At 34.9% G+C, this 21,732-nt stretch overlaps 3 protein-coding genes across 4 annotated transcripts; all 3 read right to left on the reverse strand.

Annotated features, from left to right (window-relative positions):
* Nucleotides 1–3,417: 3,417 nt before the first annotated feature.
* On the reverse strand, nucleotides 3,418–7,391 carry LOC112016343 (stachyose synthase). Its single transcript, XM_024048887.2, has 4 exons — nucleotides 5,891–7,391; nucleotides 5,601–5,778; nucleotides 5,126–5,493; nucleotides 3,418–4,194 (listed from the first exon to the last, which is right to left on the reverse strand). The coding sequence occupies exons 1-4, from the start codon at nucleotides 7,325–7,327 to the stop codon at nucleotides 3,592–3,594; spliced, it is 2,586 nt and encodes an 861-aa protein (XP_023904655.2). The 5' UTR covers nucleotides 7,328–7,391; the 3' UTR covers nucleotides 3,418–3,591.
* A 2,913-nt stretch (nucleotides 7,392–10,304) lies between these two features.
* On the reverse strand, nucleotides 10,305–13,810 carry LOC112016345 (uncharacterized). The gene is made up of 5 exons (XM_024048891.2): nucleotides 13,340–13,810; nucleotides 12,816–12,886; nucleotides 12,477–12,582; nucleotides 12,238–12,370; nucleotides 10,305–10,677 (listed from the first exon to the last, which is right to left on the reverse strand). The coding sequence occupies exons 1-5, from the start codon at nucleotides 13,408–13,410 to the stop codon at nucleotides 10,522–10,524; spliced, it is 537 nt and encodes a 178-aa protein (XP_023904659.1). The 5' UTR covers nucleotides 13,411–13,810; the 3' UTR covers nucleotides 10,305–10,521.
* Nucleotides 13,811–15,360: 1,550 nt separating this feature from the next.
* Nucleotides 15,361–19,853, reverse strand: LOC112016346 (glycerophosphodiester phosphodiesterase GDPD4). 2 transcript variants are annotated; one of them, XM_065759622.1, is made up of 8 exons: nucleotides 19,817–19,853; nucleotides 19,615–19,712; nucleotides 18,833–18,893; nucleotides 17,264–17,344; nucleotides 16,950–17,042; nucleotides 16,588–16,677; nucleotides 15,826–15,953; nucleotides 15,361–15,738 (listed from the first exon to the last, which is right to left on the reverse strand). In XM_065759622.1, the coding sequence occupies exons 2-8, from the start codon at nucleotides 19,710–19,712 to the stop codon at nucleotides 15,570–15,572; spliced, it is 720 nt and encodes a 239-aa protein (XP_065615694.1). In that variant the 5' UTR covers nucleotides 19,817–19,853; the 3' UTR covers nucleotides 15,361–15,569. The 2 variants fall into 2 exon arrangements, with proteins under 2 accessions (XP_065615694.1, XP_065615696.1); XM_065759624.1 differs by lacking the exon at nucleotides 19,817–19,853 and having other exon boundaries at nucleotides 18,833–18,897.
* Between the last annotated feature and the right edge of the window lie 1,879 nt (nucleotides 19,854–21,732).

Consider the following 21,732-nt stretch of genomic DNA (forward strand, 5'->3'; position numbering starts at 1 on the left):
GTGTCCAGTGGTGATTGAGGCTGAAAACATGGATTTTTCGGATTTGGCATTGAAGATGTTAGAGGTTGGAACTCCTAGAGACATGGAGATGTTGGTAGTGGTGGCTTGGGAAATTTGGTATATTAGAAATTTGAGAGTGTTTGAGGCATTCTGGCAGGGGGCGAAGCAGGTCTGGAATCATGCTATCAGTATGCTCGCTGATTATAAAGAAGCTGTGAAGTTTTGTGGGCTAGGTCCCTTGGCTTGTGAGGTTAGCTGGAAAAAGCCTCAAGCTGGGGTCTACAAGATAAACACTGATGGGGCTACAGCTGCTGATGGTAGGCGGTCAAGTACAGGAGTGGTAATTAGGGACTCTAGAGGAGAGGTGGCTGTTGTTCTCTGTAGAGTTCTGCATGGTTGCTACTCTGTGGATGAGACTGAGGCGCTGGCTATTGAGGCGGGGATTTTGCTTGCAAGAGAATTGGACTTGCATCAAGTCATTGTGGAATTGGATTCACTCTCAGTTGTTCAACGAATTTTGGCGAAAGATTTCAGTGGAGGCCTAGGCCATATTGTCCATGGTATTTTTGGTTTTCTTGAAGACTTCAAAAGTTGGCAAGTTTAGCACCTAAAAAGGGATTTCAACAGGGTTGCACATGAGTTGGCCCACTTTGCTAATTGTAAAGATATAAACCAGGTATGGAGGGGTATGTCTCCCCCTGTTGTGAGAAACCTGGTTCACCTGGATTTTTTGTAGTGGGGCTGATTCTTACTCTTTGTTGTAGTTTAGTTTCTGGTTTAATGAAAGCATCTCTCTTGTCACCCAAAAAAAAAAAAAAGAAAAAAGAAAAAAGAAAAAAGAAAATTGATATCTGGAAATATTCATATAAAGATGCAAGTGATTAATGCGAAACAATATTAGCATCCTATGTTTACAAAATATAAACTACTTTAAACGATGTATATTAGATTATAGATAATGTGATGTTGGCATCCTATGTTTACAAAAAAAGAAACTATTTAAAAGTAAAAGGTGTATTAGTTTATATATAATGTTGATCTTGATATACCCCTATGTCATAAAAACCCCACGCGGATTGAAAGCTTGACACCATATAATATCACATACTTCCATGTGCAACAAAGTGATTGTAATACAATACACTATTCAACTATATTGCAACATTTACTACTAATAATTGGGACATGCTAACGGGTCTCTTTAAAGCAATGATTAACAATCCGTTAGCATTTCTCCCAATAATTTAATATAATAATATCAATTTGTTGCATCCGGCAAGAGATCAATTTCTCCTTTATATTGCGCTTTGCCGGCCTTTTAGTTTTGTGACTTTTGTCACCCCAACCCCTTAAGTAAACTAAATAAATTATTAATAGATGCTTAGTAGATGCCTGCAAATGAATTTTGAAGGATCATATTTGTTGGGTGTATGATGTGACTCTGTCCACTATAATTGAAATGAACATTTTTTATTTTTTATTTTTTATGTTTGAATTGATATATAAAACCTTGGAATGTCTGTACCCATGGAAAAGTTTCCACCTCAACTCTGTCAGCACATGGAACTCAAGTTTGTGAGACTTGAGTTGCTACAATGGAATTGAGTCTTTCAGACTCGAGATGTTAATTTCCTAAATAGTTTAGAAACGATGCTAACTAACTAACGAAATTGTTAGCATTTTGGTGTTAAATTGCAAAAAAAATCCATGTGGATGACCATAAGGTTGTAACTTTGTTAGGATAAATAATGTAGTTGGGGGTAAGGCACTTCTTTTTAAATTTGGAATAGATAACTGATTTTGGAAGAAAATATTTAACTAAAATACACTTTTGGCTCTTTAAATTTAGGGTTGTTTTCATTTTGATTTTTATGTTTCAAAATGCATATTGACTCTTTATATTTTATTTTGATCCTTCATTATTTGAAATATTAATGAACAATATAACAATGCATCAAATATGAAGAATCAATTTCATTAAAAAAAAAAAATGAAGAATCAATATAAAAATCTTGAAACATTCTTCAAGGCCCAAATATGTACTATAGTCAAACTCTTTCATCCCAAACACACAAGGGTGGCAGCCATCAGTCGTGTGCTGGTTAGCTTGGTCATCCAATTGGTGAGGACCGATCTCATTGAGATTGTTGTGGATGGCTTTACTCTATACTAAGCTTGGATCTCTCCCCTCGGGCCGGTTCAGAGGGATGCGGACACTTTAGAGTTTGGACCTTGGGACTAAGAGATTCGGCCCCTCCAAACTCAATTGAAAATGTACGAATCATAATAGAAACTCCAACGATCCCACAACCAGAGTAACTGGCTAGAGGAAAAGCGGGCCTAAATTGTCCATCAAGACCGTCCATTATAGTTGTTACAGTGTGTTTTCAAAACAATGTCATTTATATGTCAGCTTGTGCCACTCGAAAGTAAATAAATAATTCAATTAGCAATTCGATGAAATAAGTGGCATACGTGCATGAGAATTCATCAGATGCATATGACATTGCTGAGCAATAAAGACGAGAGAGAGCTTTGCATCAGTTTCTTCTCACAATTGTGAATCAACTTCATACCTTCATTAGTTTTTATTGCCATGGCTAGCTAAAATAATTAAAACTAATACTGCAGTGGGACAATAATATAGAAAGGGTTAAAAAAAAAAAAATCAAACCCTTAATTTATTTATTATTCAATTAATATATGAAACTTTTTTTTTTTTAACTCTTTATAAATTCTAGGGACTAAAATAATATTTTATCTAAAAAATTAACACGCGCAACGCGCGGGTCTGCGACTAGTATGTACTATAGTCAAACTCTTTCATCCCAAACACACAAGGGTGGCAGCCATCAGTCGTGTGCTGGTTAGCTTGGTCATCCAATTGGTGAGGACCGATCTCATTGAGATTGTTGTGGATGGCTTTACTCTATACTAAGCTTGGATCTCTCCCCTCGGGCCGGTTCAGAGGGATGTGGACACTTTAGAGTTTGGACCTTGGGACTAAGAGATTCGGCCCCTCCAAACTCAATTGAAAATGTACGAATCATAATAGAAACTCCAACGATCCCACAACCAGAGTAACTGGCTAGAGGAAAAGCGGGCCTAAATTGTCCATCAAGACCGTCCATTATAGTTGTTACAGTGTGTTTTCAAAACAATGTCATTTATATGTCAGCTTGTGCCACTCGAAAGTAAATAAATAATTCAATTAGCAATTCGATGAAATAAGTGGCATACGTGCATGAGAATTCATCAGATGCATATGACATTGCTGAGCAATAAAGACGAGAGAGAGCTTTGCATCAGTTTCTTCTCACAATTGTGAATCAACTTCATACCTTCATTAGTTTTTATTGCCATGGCTAGCTAAAATAATTAAAACTAATACTGCAGTGGGACAATATATAGAAAGGGTTAAAAAAAAAACAAATCAAGCCCTTAATTTATTTATTATTCAATTAATATAAAAAGGGTTAAAAAAATTAAACCCTTAATTAACTTATTCAATTAAATGCCTGCCATGGCACTCAAAGTCTCAAACTTTTTTTACCCTGATTAACCCCTAAAAAAACATAATAAAAATTAGCTTCAAAATACAAAAGCAATGTCAGAAATGCCACCAGCCTCTTCAACCCAAGGAAGATTCAAGGTCAGTTTGCCACCATTAGCACTAGCAATAGCCAACCACTCAAAAGCCACTTCAGCACCATTCAAGTAGCATACCTTTGGAGATGCACTTGAGTATGCTAAGAAATTCCCATCACCCTTAACTTTGATTTTCACACTCTTATTATTCTCAGCGCCACTGTCACAGTTAATGTATTCCAATTCTTGAATGGTACCCCCATTGTTAAACATGTTTGTTAGCCCAATTGGGGCAAATTTGATGGTGTGGCCCAACTTCTCAACTGGCACAAAGCTGAAAATCTCGAATGAAGATGGTTGGATAGTGGCTTGTATTGCATCAGATTTGTGAGTCACGAAAAGCAACTCTTGGGCCTCACTGAGGTATACTATGTACTCTTCAGCATTACCCATTTGGGGTGCTTCTATCTTCTGGTCCCATTCGATGTCAGAGATTTGCACTGTTGTAGACATTGGCTTGTAGCAGTGAGAGTAGCCCTTGATCCTCTGCTCCTTGGGGTCCCAACCAGCCCCTTGGCAGTTGAATGCTCCAATTACACCTCCATACTGTATTAACATAACATGTTCAGTATTTTTGAGTTTATAGAATGAAAAATATAAATCGAGTAGAAGAGTGTATATGGTTTAATTTGATATATGTAACCAGATGAACCTGAGTCCACCTTCAAGTGTGTGTGTATATCTTTTTTGGTTGGTTTTAAGTTGGGTTATGCTAACGAGTATCTTTAAAGTAATGTTTAACAATCTATTTTAGGAAAGTTTTGACATTACTTTTATGAGAAATAAAAAAAACTGGGTCATGTTAACGAGTGTCTTTAAGGTAATGATTAACAATCTATTTTAGAAAAATTTTGACACCACTTTTATGAGAAATTTTTTTATGAGAAAAATGAAAAAAGTTGTCAAAACATTAAATTTTTTTACATAAATTTATTTTTTTAAATAGATTGTTAATGAATGCCCTAAGGGCATCTATTAGCATTTTCCAAACATTACTTTTTTTTTTCTTTTCTTATAAAACTTTTTTTTAAAAAAATGAATTGTTAACTAATATACTAAAAGCATCCATTAGCATTTTCCTTTTTTAAGTTTTAACCAAAACCGACATCAAATAATAAAAAAATAGTTTTAACCAATACCACATCATTCAAATAACGTGACAGTCATTTTCATTTATATTCCCACTTTTTTGAAGAGGACAGGTCGATACCAAGTCCTATTCCCACTTTTTGGAAAAGGCCCCAAATCGAAAGAATAAGAACCTAGAGGTTAGAAACAAATATGTCATGTCAAAGATGCAGTAATCTATGTCACTTTATCCAATACTTTGTCGCATGCATCCAAAATTTATGTCACTTGATGCAATACTGTATTAACATAACATGTTCAGTATTTAGAAATTCCTGAAATAACATTTTTAGTAAGAAATTTTTTTCATTTTCTTTCCCAGTAAAGCAATTATCGAAGAAATTGATACCTTGTTGAAGTTCCAAATTTTGAGAATGGTCTTCTGGTCAAAAAGAGGGTTCTTGAAGAGGCAGTCTCTAGTTGGGAGAGCAAAATGCTGGCACTTGGGAATGGTGCCATCAGGATACACAAGCTTCTTAATTAGATCAAAATCATGACCTCCCACAGAATCACTCACATAGACCGGACCTCCACAAATGGCCCTTGATCCTGCATGGAATTTGGCACACAAATGGTCTGATTGGAACATATCCCAATCAGGTTGTATGATCTGCCCCATCCACATGCTGTTATAGGCACAGTGAATCATATGTACACCTTGTAGCCAATACACTCCCATTGGATCCCCATTTGGATCTTGGAACCAGAAATCATCGCCTGTAACAGAAACTAACTATTACTCCGCTATTTTAATATCTATTTAAATTATTAATGACTGAAAAAATCCAATCCATTGTAAGTAGAGTTTTGTTGGACTTTCTTACCGACTCTTCCGATAGAAATTTGATTTGTCCCAAGGAAGAAGAAATCATTGCATTGTTGCATGCTGGAGATGAGTCCATTTCCTTTGAAGTTCTTGGAAATAGAACTTGTCAGCCCTTTGTAATAAGCCTTTGCAAGCTCCACCCGGCCTCCATATTCTTCGGACACATACTCAAGAGTCTGTATTTGAAACAAATATAAATATATGAAATAAAGCATAGATTATTCAAACACATAAAAAGTCCAAAATACAGTATAAAATAGGAAATTGGGGTAGTAAAAAAAGACTTACATGGATGACATCAACTTTCACTCCTGTAATACCAACTTCGGCAAGGTAGGAGTGCATAGAGTCATAGAAATCCTCGGATTGATCAGGATGAACAAGCCCGATCCCACCTTCGACGATTTTCACCACAGCAAGATCGGTCATTGTCCCATCGAGCCCAGGAGAGACTTTGCATGGAACCACCTTTGCACTAAGATGGGTTGAACCAGGCCTAACACCACCCCATGCACCACAAAGAGCATGCCACACATAAATATCATCCAAACCTTTGAACTTTGCTCTCAAATCCCTTGTGAAAGCTTTCATTCCATATGTTTCAGCCTTGCAAGAACAGCTCCCACAGGCTTCTTGGTTCGAAACATTGCTGCTTTCTCCTTCTCCACCAAACATCTCATTCAACTCTTGTTTGAACTTAAGAATTTTGGCTTCAAACCCAGACAAATCAGTAACTCCAGATTGGATTGCCTTGTCACGATCTTTTTCAGCTTGCTCTAACTCAATTGCCTTTGATATTAGCATCTTTGGCTTCTTTGGATCAAATGAAGGAGCACCAGGACCCAACATGGAACCACCCTTGTATTTTCTGAACTTCTCACATTCATCAAGTCTATGAAGCCTAGCTGTCATTTGAGTCCCACCAAGAACAAGATTTTTGGTATCCTCATTCGGGTTCTCACCATCTAAATTAATGCTTTGCCAGCCATCATCAATGATGAGAAACCGCGGCGAGACACCACCTTCGACAAAATCATTTACACCATGCCAAATACCAGCAGGCTCTACAGTCAAGTAGAAGGCATCCCAAGTGCACCACCCAAATTTGTTAACAATATTAGGGACTGTTTTCTCTTCTAAGAGCCTAAATGTATTGAGATGGACCCTAACAGCACTATAGGCCTCTTTCATCAAGTTGTAGGGATTGTCAGACACATGAACATAAGCAATTGCATCAAAGTTTGATGCTTTCACTTGGGTTGAACCACTCTCTGCACAAATCATGACATGCCCATCAGAGCCAGGATGAAGAGCCGACCTAAAACCTCCTTCAATGATGGGTATGATTATAACATAAGAACTTATCTCTGGGACATCAAACTGCACCCATTGGGTCTCCATTTGTAAATCTGAGCCACTATTACCCACCCACATGGTAGACCACCATGTTTTGAACCTAAAGATGCTTAGAAAGTCTCTACCAGTGAAACTACCCAAGGAGTTCATCAACCTATCAGATGGCTCATCCTTAGAGAATCCAAGAAATCCACCCTTGTGAGACAGAGAAAGGAGACGCTGGAGCAGGGGGAGTGGAGCATCAGAGGATTGACAGATTGAAGAAAATGGACTGAAAGAGACATTGGTGGGGACTTCAGAGAGCAAAGGCACACCTTTGACACTAAAGGTACCATTAGACAAGTCGAAATATTTGTTAGGGATTGACATGACTCAAGGATTTCAGAGAAGGAAACAGAGAGAAAAGGCAGAGGAAGAACAGAGGATAACAGATTTATATAGGAGCTAAGGAGTAGTGACGTAGAGGACAAGCAGCCTTAACCAGATTTTTTATAGGAGCAAAGGATTAGTGATGTTTGGTAACACGAATAGAAATTACATTAGGAAAATATAAGATGTAGTATCAATGTCTTGTAATGTAATAATTATTTCCATTTATACATTTGGCCATAGAATTGGAAAATAAATATTACCCACCATGGCAATAAAATCTATTTGAGGTAAATATAACCAACTCTAAAATATACGAACGAAAAATATTTGATTCGTGGAGGACAAGGAGCATTGACTGGATTTATATACTAGCAAAGGATCAATAAAATCTAAACTATATAAGGTAAATATAACAGACATTTATTGTATATTCAAGTAATTAATGACTTGACCCTCAAAAAAAAAAAGTAATTAATGACTTTGATCTCCTACAATTTATCCACGTATAAAGCTTGAATGTGCAATATTTGATTATGATACACTACAATTATGGAATTTATACGAGAAGAGAATCCCAAGGTATAATAAAGCTCCTAATATTTCTCTGCACTAAGTTGATATAAAGAATTGTTCGATAAGCTTTTTATTATTAGTACCATGAAAGTTTTTTGTTCGAGATGAAATTAACGGTGAGTACATGCATGAGCTCATGTAAATTGATTGACTTTTTAAGGTGATCAACGGCCATCATTGAGGAACTAAAACGTGAATCCACAATTTACCACTTAAATATGGCACATCCACAATATTTAGGGTCAGTTTTGAAGTGAAAGAATTGATTGATTCCCCGATTAAAGGATTATTTAGGTCATTTCTCATTTTCCATACAAACTCATCGTAATTTCTTGAATGTGCAAATATTTGATACGATACAATTATAGAATATGAGAAGAGAATCTTGTATTTATGCTCTTAATGTACAATCGTTGAATGTGCTTTCTCTGAAGGGGTGGCTACTTTCAATCTTTCATACCTCGAGATATATGAATTAATTGAATATTAGTGAAATTTGGGATAATGAAGTAAATGACCAATAAAAAAATCTCCACAGTATTTACACATCAGGCCATTGCACATATCATTGCTTAGGTTTTTTCTTTAATAATAGAATCATGCATGGCTTAGTATTTAATAAATAGATAAGGACCAGTACTAGTCTCGTTGCACGGTTTTGGTCCATTTTGGTCTATTTGGTAATTTTGGTTCTTTTGGTTCATTTTGGTCCCTTAGGTCTACTTTGGTCAATTTTGATTCGTTTCAATCCACTTCAGTCATTGAGTCTATTTCGGTCCACTTTGCTTCATTTCAGTTCGGTCCACTTTGGACTATTTTTGTCCACTTCAGTCCATTAGGTCTATTTCAGTCCATTCGACTCACTTTGATCCAATTCAGTCCATGTCATCCAATTTAATCCATGTTGTGCACTTAAGAATGGAAAAAGACAAGTTTGAGTTAAGAGTATGGTTTTAAAAACCGGAATAATCAAAGAACTAAAAAATGGTCTGATTCTAGGTTTTCATGATTTTTTACCATACTGAATTAGGGTCTAACTCCTAATTAAACTGATCGGTCATATCCAATTTTTAAAACTATGGTGAAAAGCACCTATTCTAAATCCGAATTTATTATTTAAAAAAAAAAATTATGTTAGGTAACTATTTTAAAATAATGCAAGTGGAATCTTGAAAGATATTTTAGCACTTAGGTAGTTTTGTTGTTTAGAAGAAAATAGATTTTGAGTTGATGCTAATATGGCTATTTCATTTCAAATCCTAGAATGTAGGCTGGATAAGAACAAAAGAGCCCTATATTTAAAATAACAAAAAAATCAAAAGTTAATAACATATGCAAGTGGAATCTTGAAAGATATTTTAGCACTTACGTAGTTTTGTTGTTTAGAAGCAAAATTGATTTTGAGTTGATGCTAATATGGCTATTTCATTTCAAATTCTAGAATGTAGGCTGGATAAGAACAAAAGAGCCCTATATTTAAAATAACAAAAAATCAAAAGTTAATAACATATCAACAAAACCTAAAATCAAATAGGATAGAATTAAATTTAAAAAAAAAAAAAAACGTAAATCCTATTATGCCTATCAAAATATTATCAACCGAATGTAAAATTAACTGGTATAGAACCTTTTTTTTTTTTTTTTTTAAGTACCGATAAAAACAAATAAGCCTTTGAAAATATAAAAGCCAAAAAAAAAAAATTGATACGTACTTACTTTTTGTTAAAACACTAACAAGAATTTTAATTATTAAAAAAAAAAAAAACCACTAACAGTAGTTGATAAGAACAAATAAATTGTTTGTTCTTACCTAAAAAAATGCAATTTGGTGCAATCGTGACTTCTAACCCCAATTTTTATAATATAATATATAATGCTTCTCAAGCGAGATTAAATACACTTTGCAACCAAACAATCCGTTCAAAAATTGAAAAACAATTGTGAAATTTGTTGAAACCACCACACCACCACCATCGCCACCCCCCCACCCCCCCCCCCCCCCCCAAAACCATTGTTTGAAGCCTTCGTTTTGGACTTCGACAACAACAAACCAGAAATGTCGTAATGATAATTTGTTGCGGGAAATCTATTTCATAATAATATCATAACCTTTTTAAATAACAAGTTGAGTTTGGTATGTAATCCAAAACTGACAAAGTACGTATCATATATAGACAATAAAGAGTGGGGCAGCTCCTTGGTCCTCAAAAGTGCCCATCATGACCATGTCCATTCTAGTGTGTTTTGAGACAATGTACAATGTAAGCATCAGCCTGTGTCCAACTTAAAAATCACCAGTAATTCAATGAGCATTTCGATGAAATAGGTGTTGTGCATAGGAATACATGGAATACATGTGACGATGCTGGGCAATATTGAGACTTGCATCAGTTTCCTGTCATAATCGCAAATCAATCTCATACTTTCATTAAATTTTTATCCAAATGATACAGTATTTGGTAGAAGAAGCTCATCAATATGATAACAATACCGATGCATATTTCTTTGCACACCTTGAACATAAAAGGGTTTTATGTACATCAAGTAGGTTAAAAACAAATGACTACTGTTCACTGTTGATGGGATGGATGAATGAAAATCTGCTTATTACAGTTTAATCAGACATCCCTTGCCTTCAGCCGGACATCTGAGAGTGGTTTCTTTGGGCTTAATGGAACAGAGCTGAACTTGTTAACCAAAAACTTGAAGCATGGTAAAAGGATGATGTAGAGTGTGGCCAATATAAAAGGTGCCGCAACAAGCCATCCCAACAACTGCAAAGATTGATAGACGAATACTTTTCAGATAACAGTGTCATTAGGTCAGGACTGAAATGCTTAAGCTTCAAAATTTCACTTTGTTTTAGTAAGTTCAAGCTTGAAAATATAATAGGCTGATGAATGTGTTGATCAACACATAACTACATTATCATTACATGTTAATCTTCCTATGAGCTCCCAAACCATAACCATTTGGTCAAACTGCAATATCCCATACAGTTATTTTTTTTAGAAGTAGTATCCCATACAGTTATTGCTTTGTAATTTTCTCAAATTTCGTTGGTGGCTATGACTAGCTCTATGCACAAGCAACTAAGTTGGACAAGGAAACTAAGCTAAGCAACCAGAGTTAACAGCTTAAAGCATCACTGACAATAGGTGCCAAGCCCAGTCTGTGAAACTCTTGCTATGATTTTTCTTTTTCTTCTTTTTTGGTTTGTATAAGAATTGATTAAAAATAATTTAAAGCAAAGGAAAGATAAAAAAAATGTGGTCATGTTTTGATCATGAATAAAACAGACTACCTTTACTAACAGTAATGCCATCATGTTATGTAGCACCCTGCTCAGAGCAAAATGAAATAGCATGTGATTAGAGTGCTCAAAAGCCTGAAAGAGCACCCCACTAAAAGCATTATTGTTTTCAAATTCCAAATTGTGCCTTACATTAGTTGTGGCTCATTACTTGTACAACCGAAACAAGATTCAGGAATGACAGAGATGTCTAGAGTATGTCAAACTAGTGTCCAAGAGGCATCAGTGACTCTAACATGGCTTCCTTGGTAGAGGAATCAGTGCCACATATTCAGAAATATTTTTACAGCAACTAAATTAAAACAAAATTTACAACAAATCTAACTTAGTAGATCAGCAGGATAATTTTACCCTGGCACTGGAGTAGCAAAAACCAGTCTTGCCAAGGAAATCAAACCAATCAGCACTAACATTGTTTCATTTAAGTTAAAATACCCATGAAGAGTTATATATACATATATATTTTTATTTTTATATTTAAATCCTCAAGTTGAAACCCTTAACTCAGGAGACAACTTGGTCACTGATTTTACACAAGTGCAAGTTGAAGAATTGTAGAATTGTACACAAGTTAAAATACCCACTTCATGCAAGACCATCAAAAATTACACTCAAGCATTTGTACGTGAACAATGACTGTTTCCATGATTCACAGCTTTGTCCAAGCAATTAAAAACATTAAATACTGTAGCCTGAGACACTCCCAGTTTGCCCCATTAGTAACACCAAATCATTTGAAATTATTTAGTTACACTTTGGATCACCCTAGTCCCTAGCACCTGCAGCTAGGCAATTGAAGTTAACTGCTCTATTATCAAGCGCAAAAGGATTATGAGCATACAGCATGCCAAGACCACAGGTTAAGAAATAGCCATTACTACAGGATTGAGTGATCCAAATACCAATTTGTTTGAATTCAGATATCACTAGGGGAGTGAATGAGGCGTAAAAGCATGTGCGAGTGCGAGTGTCTGTGTGAGAGAGAGTCTTAATATTAGAGGATGTTAGTCTAGCTACCTACCGCATGGACAACACTTAAGAGGACTTCACGCGAAGCTTGGCCGGTCAAAACCTTCTTGAAAGCATCAGATGTAAATGGAAATTGAGGTCCACCAGTGAGAATTTCACCAAAGCGCAAGAAGGGCAACAACAGGCTAGAAAGCAAAACATATCAGCGATCAGAATACAAACTAAAAATTGATCTCTATTACCAATAATGACAACTTATTTAAGCTGATGTTAAGAAAATGCACAAAGTACCTCAACTCTATTGGTGTAGCCATAAAGTTTGCCAGCATTACAGTTGGAGCATGGCAATGGGATCCAAGCAATGCAATAGCCAGTCCACATAGAAACACAGTGACCCCTGTTAATGAAACATTAGTTCATGTTCATCAAAAGAATGCTGACATTACTCTGTAGCTTTAAGCACGCATTATTATTTTCTCCACAAAAATGTATAATTGGTGCACAATAAACTATGAATCATGACTCAAATATGAATTCACTAATACTGAATAATCAGACAACTACTTAGTACCATAGGATAACTTTTAAGACAAATAAATAAATTTGATAGCTAAATGAAGAAGACATTACCACAAATGGGAAATACCCCCAAGGTAATGCCAAGAGCTGCAGAAAATGCCAATTGCTTCGGCTCAGCACCCCTGAGAAAAAAAAAAAAGAGGTAAAATTTACTCAAAATGATCTAATAAATAAACTGATCAAATACAGAACCTTGAAATAATCAAACAATAGTTGCACTAAAACTAAGATCAATTCAAATCTTCTTTCTTTATGTCTGATTTATCATTGCCCAAACGTGGAAAATTAGAATGCACAAACAAGAAATTAACTTTCGATAATAATTTTTGTTTTTTGTTTTAAAAGATCTCTGATCTGTTTCAACCGAAAATTCAATGCTTGTTACCCCAGAAATTACTAAGATTAAGCATGGGAAATGTACAATAACAATAAAGGAGTTACAGTAATGAGCAATTAAGCACAAACCCATTAAAATCTCATCAATTTCCAATTCAATTACACTAAAAAAAACCCACTTCAAAAACAAATTAAAAAAAAAAAAAAAAAAAAACCTGCTGCGAGAGAGAAAAGAGTACCTGCGAAGGATTTGGATGAGAGGATCGACGACGTTCTTGTGGAACCAAGGACCCAATGCAAGCCTTGCCATTGCCACCTCCTTATGCTTCTAATGGAATTTTCCGAACCCTATATATTTATGATTATGTATTTATTTTTATTTGAAGCTTTGTTTTGTTTGAAAGTGCGACAAAAGTAGTAATGAATTTTAGTATCTGTCTCAGAAATGAGAGAATCTTTTTTTATTTACAATTCCCAAAAAAAATTTACCGTCTCATTTCGTGCTTCAAACTCAATTTCTTATTAATCTCAAGAGATAAGAACAAAAGTTTGAAGTGAGATATGTTTGTGTTGTGTGGGAAGTGGGAACGGAAACAGGTAGCTGTAGTTGAGAAGCTGTTTTGGTTTGGTACCATACCAAGAAACGAGTTGGAGGTCGGTTCCACGGTTAAACTTTTATTCTCTACTGGGCCCCACTGATGGATTCACTGCGATCTCATCTCATCTCTTTTTATTGGAGCTCTTGATTGCAATAGAATTTTCTTCTTAAAGTGTGATAGTGGAATTTCCGTATTTATTAACCATTCATCTACTTTAAGGGTATTCGGTTTATATATATGTTTTTTTGGGAAGGATAAATTTCTAAAACGTTTACAATGAAAGCACTAAAAATATCAATTTAGCTTAAATATTCTTCGCAATAGTTCTATTAGCAATAGGATTGAATCTTGAAAATTCAATCACCACAAAAGATATTTAATTATCACTTGCAATTCATACGGATTTTATCTATTTATGTTTTTTTTCGCAACTATGAAGGCGGTATGGTGCAATTGGTGGGGATAAAAATAGTATCAATACTAATTTATGTGAAAATAATAATATTTTAATAACTATTTATCACATTATTTTGTAAGTAAAAGATGTTGTCAATAGTTACTAGTTAAATATAAATAAATTCAATGAGTTATACATTTATATAAATCTACATGAAAAATATCATTTTATTTCATAGTTGAGTTTACTATTGGATAAAGTATCTCATGTATTTTTGTATGTATATTTTCTCTCTCATAACGTGTGAGTCTAACACAATTGTAGCACATAAATATACTATGCAAGCACAAAATGTGGCATACAAAATACAATCTTTCCACTACACATACAAATTCTATTCTAATATGGTAGCGATGACAATGGGATAAGGGAGTGCTTACCCTTACTCCCATTTCGTTCTCTCTTTTGGGCAGGTAAAATTTGTGTGGGGTAGGAATAAAGTCAGCTAGCGTTGAGCCAGGTTAAGGGTAGTTTTCCATTCCTAATAAGGAGGTACTTTTTTTTTTTTTTTGCTAGGTAATTATGGGAGATAGAACCCTCGAGCTCATAGATACACATGGTACCAGGTACTATCAAGCTACAAGGCCCAATGGTCTAATGAGGAGGTACTTGGGGTAAGACAAGCAAAACTCGTTCATGTACCATACTACCATCATTTATTCAAGATGTGATATCACCTACATAAGATAGAGGGGACAAAAGTCGGAGGTTTTTTTTTGTCATCGCTTTGTAGAGAAGTTCATGGTTAAACAAATACCCTGCGTGCTACATGAACAAATATGACATACATTACGACTCCAAAATTACGCGGCCGGATGGAAACTAGAGGAGTCATGTGATGTGAGGCACGTCATTCTCTTTGTTACCTTCTTTTTGCTTGTTTTTAGCGTGTGTGTGTGTTCCGTAAAGGGTTCTCATCTACCTTCCAATTAATTAATAGAAAAAGATGCCTTCTCCTCTTGCATCAATTTGATCTGAATAAAATGTTGACTTCGTACGTGTCTAAACTCCCTTTTAGGACAAGGAATTTAAGAAATTCTTTTTTCGACAAGTATTTGAATTGGCAGCACATTATAATATTTTGCCCAGGGAGAGAATTTATCACGCAAACACAAAACACACGACTTGAGAGAGCTGTGAATAAGACAAGTCACAGTCACAGTGTCACACCCTGGTGATAACAAATGATTCACACAAGTCTATATGGAAAATGCAATACAAATGACTTTTTATCAGATTGAATCTTAACCTTTTTTTATCAAATACCAGCAAGCAGCCTGTTCATGAGAAAATATTCTAAACCCAATACCATGACCAAGTAACTAATGAAGGCTAGCTATGTAGTATATTGACTATATTCTGTCATTCACAAAAATGGAAGTCAAGCCTTTTTTAGTACTTGAAAAATGATTGTCATTGTGACAACGAAAAACCATCCTCGAGGCATTGTGTTCTAACATCTTGCATTAGACTTTGAAGTAGTGTAGGATTGCTTGTAACAACGGCATCCACGCGTTCAAACAACATCTTTTGCATAGAATCCACATCATCAACAGTCCAGGCATATACCTTTTTGTTCCTCCTGCTTAAACCCAAATGGAAAACATGAAATCATACTGCGCACATGATGGCTACCCTGCAAATACTATACATCAAAGGAATTTCATACCCATGTAGAGTTTTCATCAGCATTTCATCAATCAAAGGATGATAGACACCAACCACCCCAGCACCTTTCATCCTCATTAAGTTGGTTCTTAGCCCAGTAGAAGGATCCTTCATGACAATGTAGCCCACCTGCAATGACACCAAACACATTCAACATGCAAGGAGAACAAACTCAAAAGCCAAAACACCAACTTCTGTACCAAACTCTCTGGCTTTTTGTGTCTTACCAGTTAAGTAATTCATGGATAATCTAAACGACAAAAGTGCAACAACTAATCTTTACAAAAAAAAAAAAAAATATATATATATATATATAATAAAAAAATTCCCATGTCAGTGTAAGCTCCATAGATTTCACACAAAAATAATAACAAAGTCTCAAATCCTAAAACTGTTCTGGTTGGCTATTCATGAAAAGCGACTCAAATCATGATAATTACATATAAAAATGAATGTCTTGGACAAGATCATTAATTTGGAGCAAAACATCCCACAATAGTAAAAAGCTAAAAGACTATTAGAGAGTTGTGGTGGACCCTGAATGGGCTTAGAATAATTGAATCAGGTCCATGTTTACTGCAAAAAGGACTTGTATTTTCCAATGAACCCTCCTACACTCTCCCCCCCTCCCCCCCTAGCGTTCTTCTTCTCCAACTTATAAGCACTAAAGAATTCAGCAAACAGGACAAAGCAGTTAATCATAACATCAAATAACTAAGTAGGAAAGATCCTGAAGATGTCAAAACAGATCACTTCTTCTTACTGTAGTATTCGGTGACAGTTTAATTACGTCCCTTGCTAAATTGTCACTTTTAGCCCATACAAGGCAATTCCTACAATGCGTCCTTTCAACCTGTAAAAGAAGGCAGAAGATGGGTTTGGTGATTAGGTCTTACTAATTCCATACAAAAACCTGAAGGTTACTTGACTTCAAAAATAATTTTTAGCTTAAATGCTTGCAAACAACAAATCCAAAAGGTAACTTCATATTTGTTGGGTGAAACAATGAGTTTCATATGTTATATATTTATGCCAGCATTATAAGCAAAAATGTGGAGTAGTAAGTTAGAAAGCAAAAGACAAAATAATGGAACAGGTGAAGTGAAAGACAACAAAAAAACTTACCACAGAAATAATATCCTTTGCAAGCCCTTTTTCATATGATGGAGGCCCAACCTTAGTGTCTAGAATCACTTGCCGAACTGAATTTGATATCAACTAAGAGCATCCATTAGAACCATGGTCAGAGAAAACTCAACAACAAAGTTTCAATAAGATAAATGAAAATGCAGATAGATGTCAATGAATAGTGTCATAAGGGACGTCATAAGGGGCAGCGAGATTGACGAAATATGTTTATCACAATGATCGTAGAAAAAGAGGAAGATGGAAATTATTTTAGTGAATGGGGGAGAATTAGACAAAATCCAGGAAGATACCTTCAAAGCATCTTCAATGGTTGGAATGCTTTCTTCAAGAAACATCTGTGCAGATTGATTAGCACGGCCTAGTTCTTTTATCTACAACCATAAGCTAAATTACAATCTCAGTCAACTTTTCTCATTTACATAAACTCAGACAAAATATATATGCAGAGATTTTGTGATAAAACTTAAAATATATGTTTTTATTGAATTCTACAAATTAAACCCAAACAGAAGTAAAATGATTCCATTTTGCTTGATATTAATAGGATATGGCAACCTCATATGCTTCATATAAAACCAGATCATGTGGGAAGCAAATACTAGATTACTATAACCAAGCCCAGAAGACACTTGATGAAGCCAAACTGAGGCTGACAATAGAAGTTAGCTTGAGTCCAAAACTACATTCCCTCCAAAACAGATCAGCTTAATTATGGTTCACACTATTCCCCTTAAACGACCTTGGTGTATTATTATAGACGTTACAGAGGAGCAATTTATTGAAGGCAAAAGGTCATCATTGTTAAAACTTGTGCAAATTCTATTCACTTGGTGTCAAGAATTCTGTTAATCACCTGAAGCACTACGAGTTTTACAATTGTGAACCCCCACATTTAAATTGAGAGGAAAATATTGTATATTATACCTTCTACACTTAACTTCATGAAACCATGACCAATTATATATTAGAAGAAAGGCTGATACTTGAGCTAAATAAGGGTCCTCAGTCCTCACAAAGGAAGGATCTTGTTTGTTAGCTTTTTCATGTGTAACTTCTCCATTTGCATGCAGGCCACAACCACATTGATTTAAGATATCAAAACTAGCACAACTTGGCTAGCCTCACCCCAAAAACAAATCAATCTGTTCCTTTCAGTTGGTCTGCCCAGTATAATTCAACAGTTGTCCAGTCCAAGTTAATGTAACCAGCCAAATGAACATTGATCTACAATTCTATGTTTATAATTTTACTGTTACAGCTTCAGTTAGTGTGACCAACATTCATTAACTAGCAGATTGACAACAAAAACATTGATTCACACTGCAAATACTAGAGGAGCTGCTTAGCATTTTTTACAAGAAAGTTAATGCACCAAGTCTCACCTCTTTCATGCTCAAGTACCCTACTTTAGAAGTACTGTTTCCAGATATCCGCTGCAAATCCCTGCCTGTGTAATGTGAGAATCAAATATCCAAGTAGCTAATTCAAACGATGAAAGACTGGAAAATAAATACTAAAACATGAATGTGTTTCACACTTTTTGGACAGTATTAGATACGCTTACCTTTCTTTATTACTATTCTTCAAATATATTGCATGTAATGCACTTGTTATAAATGTTAAGCATATTTAACCCACATAATTAAGTCAATTTATTACTTGATGCATGTTTGTAATAATTTTCAATGCTACATCCAAGACATTCTTCCAATTCCATTCTAAATTATTTTTGCACATTAAGTCATATCAACACAACAACCAAGCATAACAGGCCCTCCCAAGATATAAAAAGTAGTTTTGCAAATACTAGAGGAGCTGCTTAGCATTTTTTACAAGAAAGTTAATGCACCAAGTCTCACCTCTTTCATGCTCAAGTACCCTACTTTAGAAGTACTGTTTCCAGATATCCGCTGCAAATCCCTGCCTGTGTAATGTGAGAATCAAATATCCAAGTAGCTAATTCAAACGATGAAAGACTGGAAAATAAATACTAAAACATGAATGTGTTTCACACTTTTTGGACAGTATTAGATACGCTTACCTTTCTTTATTACTATTCTTCAAATATATTGCATGTAATGCACTTGTTATAAATGTTAAGCATATTTAACCCACATAATTAAGTCAATTTATTACTTGATGCATGTTTGTAATAATTTTCAATGCTACATCCAAGACATTCTTCCAATTCCATTCTAAATTATTTTTGCACATTAAGTCATATCAACACAACAACCAAGCATAACAGGCCCTCCCAAGATATAAAAAGTAGTTCAACAGGGCAAGAATTTTTAATTAGGTAAAACTTAGGTACAATTCCTTAAAGGCTTGTTTGGATTGAAGGGAAAGCAAAGGGGAGTTGAGTAGAGTTGGCCGAGTAATAGGCTAATTTCTGGCCAACTCTACTCCACTCCCCCTCAATCCAAATCGACACTACCTTATGTTTGCCAATTAAATTAAATATGCGGTTGCATTGAGTACTGAATCACATAGTTGAATTTATTTGTTATTTAACAAAGATAACACTGTTTTTGCTGGGGGAACCTAACTGAACCTAAGTTGTCTAAGTCTAGTGGGTGTTAGGGAGTAAAGATAGAATGGTAAATGAAAGAGCAAATAATGTAGATGATCCGAAAAGTACCTATCATGGAGAGCAAACAAAACCCCATCAAAAGAACGAGAAACATCAATCTCAATGCAGTCTACTTTAGAATGAAGCGCAATACGATACGCATCCATCTGCAATGCAATATTTACATTACATAGAATGAATCAGCAAAACAAACACAATATTACTAATGCTAAAACTAATACTAATAGAAACATAGGATGAGAGTTAGTACCGTGTTGGGAAAGGCGTTGGTAGAGTCACCTCCATGAGCAAATTAATTAAGCTTTGATATAACTCGTACCAAATCTGATCCATTATCTGGNGGAATAATCGTCTTTGAGACGATAATCTTATTCGGAATCCTCCTCCTCTTTGTTGTCTCCTTCCCGATCTCATGGACATCGCCATTAGAGAGAGAGAGAGATTTGTTGGTGTTGGTGTGGAAACGTCAAAGGATGACAAGTAGAAGAGGTGAGGAGCTTCTTTTCCACTTTCACTCGACAAAACGACTACCCGTTTTTTAAAAGTCAAAACGGATGTCGTTTATTATATTGGGATGGTAATGTTTTGTTTTTGGGTCTAATATATTCTTCCTCATCTTTGATGGTCTCATCTAATGGCATCAAGAAATAATCTTTGGTGTTTTCTCCATCAAAGATTGGTCCTGTCTGCCTGCCCTGGTTGTAAAAATATTATCTTTGTGTGCGTTTGGGTTAAGATTAAAAAATAAAATTATTTTATTATTTAACTTATTTTTGCTACTATTTATAGGTTTTATTGCACTTTTTGTCACTATTCATGAGCTTTAATGTACTATTTCAACTAACTTTTATTTTTATTTACAGTACTTTCAATAATAAATTTTCAGTTTCAGCAAAATAAGCGGTATCTAAACACACCATTTGTATCATCAACTCAGTATGCTTTAGAGCCTACCTATTGAAACTTTTGTACTAGTAAGTTCAGAGCGATACTTGGATCAGGTTGATTTATCTAAAATTGGTACTTTACCTTCTGATAAAATTAACACAATAAATTAATTTCACTGCTGATTCATTTCTTATTTTTTGCTTGTCAAATAATTAATTAAGCTTTGATATAACTCGTACCAAATCTGATCCAATTATCTGGATATAGCTAACATTACACTCTTTCATGAAAAAAAAAAAATATATATATATATATATATATAGATGTAGCATGATCAAGCTGATAATTATCCTACACACCAGTGGAAGTCTTTGTTCAAACTCATTCAAGCAGATCTTGATAATTTGCTAAAATTGACTTGTATAGCTGGATGTAATTTTTTTTAGAGAAGACATTATGCTAGTATATTTGTGGATTAACTTTATATATTTTATGTCCTTTATTTTTAATCCTTGTTTGTAGAACTTGGTAATTATTTTTCTGTTGGTGCTCTGTTGTCATTTAGATTCCTAATTTGAACTAATTGGCTCATATACATAACATAGGTCTATCCCTGTCCAAAAGGCTCTTTTAAGACATAGAGAAATGATTAGAAGACCCAGTGGTAAAGAGCAATATGTGATTCTCTACCAAATTTCATAATTCAACTTGTTTTGTAACAATCAGTTATGCGTATTATGTAACAATCAGTTATTCTTTGAGCAAAGGATAAGGGTTCTTCCTTCTTTTGCTTCTTTACCTTTACAAAATTTTGCCCAGTTATAGAGCTTCTTAGTATCCATGCAGGTTTCCTTTCCTCATTGATCCAAATACTGGTATTTCATTGAATGAAAGTGCTAAGCATGAAGCTTAGTCTTATTTTCAGACCTCGTATGAGCAAATTTATTGATAATGGATGCCTCAACTATGTATTCTCATTTATTGAGTGTGATTACTATTGCAAAGGTGATTCTTTTTTTAAAATTATTTATGTTATCCCTTAATTAACGAGGCAGTCCAAATTAGTATGTATTGTTTTTATGGTCATAATTGGCCATAAGCTGCAAGATTCTTAAAGTGCTAGTAGATTTGTATAGTAGCATACTTGTTTGGAAATTGGAACTCTTTATGAAATGCCATGCTTGCTCCTAGATGAATAAACATGTCAAGACATCTTTGTGTATTTTAGTGTATTACATCAAAATATAAGCAATGTCAGAAACTATTGATTACCCTGTA

This window comes from Quercus suber, unplaced genomic scaffold (assembly GCF_002906115.3).
Source record: "Quercus suber isolate HL8 unplaced genomic scaffold, Cork oak 2.0 scaffold_17, whole genome shotgun sequence".
Taxonomy (NCBI): Eukaryota; Viridiplantae; Streptophyta; class Magnoliopsida; order Fagales; family Fagaceae; genus Quercus; species Quercus suber.